The sequence below is a fragment of the Aphis gossypii genome, unplaced genomic scaffold, assembly GCF_020184175.1.
Source record: "Aphis gossypii isolate Hap1 unplaced genomic scaffold, ASM2018417v2 Contig01134, whole genome shotgun sequence".
Classification (NCBI taxonomy): Eukaryota; Metazoa; Arthropoda; class Insecta; order Hemiptera; family Aphididae; genus Aphis; species Aphis gossypii.
In genome coordinates, this window is record NW_026083478.1 from 1 (window position 1) to 3,466 (window position 3,466).

The following is a 3,466-nucleotide window of genomic DNA, read 5'->3' on the forward strand; positions in this document are numbered from 1 at the left end:
ACCTATGTAGTGTTTATATTACCTAATCTTTAATTTAAATGTTAATGATTTTCTATTGATGGTGGAATTTAATTTAGTTAAATATAATATTATTTTATAGAAAATGAAATAGATATTAAGGCATTAGGACTGTTAAGTGATGATATGATAAGGGAGCTAGTACCAATTATTGGTCATCGAGCTAAATTGAAAACTAATATTGATCAATGGAGAATAATTATACAAGGAATGACAGGATCCTCGGAAATAAATGTAAAGTCCAATATTAGACAAGTATAATTGTTACTTATTTGTGTATAATGTACAGTCATATCTTTTTAAGTACCTAACTAAAAATATCTAATTTAAACCTTATTTTTTTCTTTTCTTAATTTAGTTTGAAACAGAGCTAAATCAAAATTTGAGTGAAGATCACACCAACTTACAGGTAAATTAAAGAATATTCATACCTCTGTATTTCAGTATATCCTTTTAAAGTAACATTTTAATTTAGACTACACAAACTTCAACTACTTTGCCAGTTGAAAATCATATTTTAATAAATCAGGACAATTTGGCAGTAGTCGAAGGAGTAGTGCAACAAAGTGAAAAAACTTCTAAAGAAGTATCAAGTACACTGCAGTCATCAACAAATGTAAATACATTAAATATTTTATATTTTTTTTTCAACTTTTGTTATAATATTACTTATGTGTTGGCTTGGCTGTTACCTGTATAATATTATGTACTCATAAAATAATCATTACCTACATACTGATTTACACTCATTTTATTTTTATATCATTATTTTTTTAATGTATTTCATTATATCTCAAAACACAAGGTGCCATTTCTGTTTGTGGTTGAATTATTGGAGCTACTTTAAAACCTATTATAAGCTATTACCGTTTTGTAAATTATTGATACCTAATTATTAATATATAATTTTAATTAGGATGTACACAACCTGCTGAAAAGTACAAATGAAGGCAAGTCATTATTAGCTAGTTTTGGACAAAGTGGACTACTAGATAGTATAGGTCGTAGACGTCTCTGTAATCTTATTATAAATAAAGAACTTAAAGATGATGCACAGAAGCGTATTTTGTCTACAAGACTTCAAGACCTGGCATATCAAATAACTTCAGTTTTTCACCAAGAACGTACACCTACCTACTTCATTCCTTATATTTCATACGGTCCTGGACTGAAAAGATCAGCCAAAGGAAAACTACTAGACTGTCTAAACAACAGGAGAAGAGAATATCGAAAATCTGGGTTAATACAATCATCAAGAAGAAGTTCGACATCCTCTTCTTCTTCTAGTAGTTCTTTTTCTTTGTCAAAAGGACTCCAACACTCTGTTGAGGAAGAAGATAAGGAATTACATTCATCTGTAGAGGAAGGGTTGAAATGGTTACAAAATTCTAGTGACCCATGGGAAATAGTGGAAAAGAATTGGGATTTAACCACTAATGTACGTTTAAAGAAGCTTATGTCAAAAAATGGACAGTCGATTGCAAATTATATGTTAGAATATCCAGCTCTTAAGAAACCATCAGGCTATCTACTTGTAAGTTTAATTGAAGCCATCTTATAAAATTAATAAAAAAAAATCTGATCTAATTAACTTTTACTTTTTTTTTTGCTACAGATTTTAAAAGATTTCCAAGTGACTTATCCAGGCAAAGAAAATAAATTGTACCAAAACCTGATTATTTACAAAAATAATATTTTTGAGTTGCTTAGAGCTAAAGTGAATAAATCAAGAGAAGAATCTGTGAATAATATTTTGAATGAATATATTAAATTATATCTTGAAGGTTAGTTGAGATTATTTTTTAACTTTTTAATTATACATACTATATACAAATTGGTGGGACCAAAAATTCTTTATTGATACTCAACACTCATTTTAATGTGAGGGGGCATGTGGGCTATCATATGCGTTTATAAGTTTTAACTGAAAACATGTTAACATGGGTACTATTAAAATGTATCATGTAGGTAAATATGTTCATCTACTGTATGTAATATACCAATTTAGTTAAAGTTACATTTTTTAAAACTTTCATACTTATCAAATGGTGTCAAGATTTTAATTTTAGACTTTTTTTTTGATTATCATAGTATTTAGAAAATAAAAAATGTTAAGTTCAAATATACTAATTATTAATATTTAAAACATATTTACCATTTGAAAAATGTATTCCAGTTTTTTCTTTGATATGTAACATATAGAAATCAATACCAAAATTCAATAGAGTAACAAGGTTATATTAGGATATTGAATAAAATAAAAATGTATTACTCATATCTATTACCAATTTGTGAGGAGCCTATTTTTATTTATTATGCTAATATTTTTGTCTACTTTGTTAATTTTCAGAGGACGAGGAAATCTCTAATATTATCACACTTTTAAGTCTCTCATTCCTCATAAGTGTTTCTAGCACAAGAAACAAGAAATCAAAAATTTGGAGACCTTCAAAAATTGAAGTAAGGGATGGTTTTATAACTCACGTACGAAGTGATTCTGAAGTTCAAGAAACTATCACAAGAAGGAGAAACAAATTAATTCAATTTGGCCAAACATTACAACCTTTTGTTATCATAGTTGGTCACAGTTTAAAAGACATTTCATCTTATTTGGTAGTAGTGGATAACACATTTTATAGACTAAACTCTATAATAGCATCTGTAGATTGTTGCTTCAAAATAATTTTAACTCTAAACGCTGAGTATCCTGTTGAATCAGCAGGAGTTTGGTATTTTATTCAAAAAGGTCTATACAATTTAAAAACACCATGGGACAAAAATTACACAGCTGTGAACGCTTTTATGTCAGATGTTGGTATTCGTCACATTGAAGATGAATAATTTTTTTTTCAAGTATATTTTATTAATTTATCCAGTATATAGCTAAAGGAGGTTAATTCTTTTTATATTTAGTTATACATATTCATATAAAATGTTTACTTGTTTTTTATGTAATCAGACATTAAATAGTATTAAAATTTTGTTTAATCACTTCGATTTTTTTCATCCTGAACAGAAATTTAATTCCTATTTTTGTGCTGAAAATAATTGTTCTAGATCATTTTCTTTAAAGAATTCCTTTCGTAAACATTTGCTAAACCACACCTATGAATCACAACCCTGTACTTCTCAACAGTTAAATAATAAAAATTCATTTATAGATGATATTAACAACACTAATGAATTAACTGAAACCACAACTGTATGTGAAACTTACACACATAATAATAATAGTGCATTTAATGGGAATAGTAAAGAAAATTTAATTATTGATCCAGGTGAGTTATTAAATCATTCGATAAGTAGTTTTCTTGCATCATTATATGCTAACCCTATAATACCAAGGAATGCTGTTCAATTTGTGGTCGATGGCCTGGATAAAGTTATAGTAGAAGGATTTTCTGCATACATTGCAAATTATAATAAAAATATGTTGTCTGAAAAAAAA

The 3,466-nt window shown here is 27.4% G+C and overlaps 1 protein-coding gene across 1 annotated transcript; it reads left to right on the plus strand.

Moving 5' to 3' along the window:
• The first annotated feature begins 689 nt into the window (after positions 1-689).
• On the plus strand, positions 690-3,009 carry LOC126555814 (uncharacterized). The gene is made up of 5 exons (XM_050210691.1): positions 690-693; positions 824-834; positions 935-1,552; positions 1,634-1,802; positions 2,369-3,009. The coding sequence occupies exons 1-5, from the start codon at positions 690-692 to the stop codon at positions 2,857-2,859; spliced, it is 1,293 nt and encodes a 430-aa protein (XP_050066648.1). The 3' UTR covers positions 2,860-3,009.
• Positions 3,010-3,466: the final 457 nt, after the last annotated feature.

Bases quoted from the DNA above. Each gene is read 5' to 3' on its own strand.
- LOC126555814 (XM_050210691.1), top strand. The intron at 1,553-1,633 runs GTAAGTTTAATT...TTTTTGCTACAG, and splicing joins AACCATCAGGCTATCTACTT to ATTTTAAAAGATTTCCAAGT. The intron at 1,803-2,368 runs GTTAGTTGAGAT...GTTAATTTTCAG, and splicing joins TATTAAATTATATCTTGAAG to AGGACGAGGAAATCTCTAAT.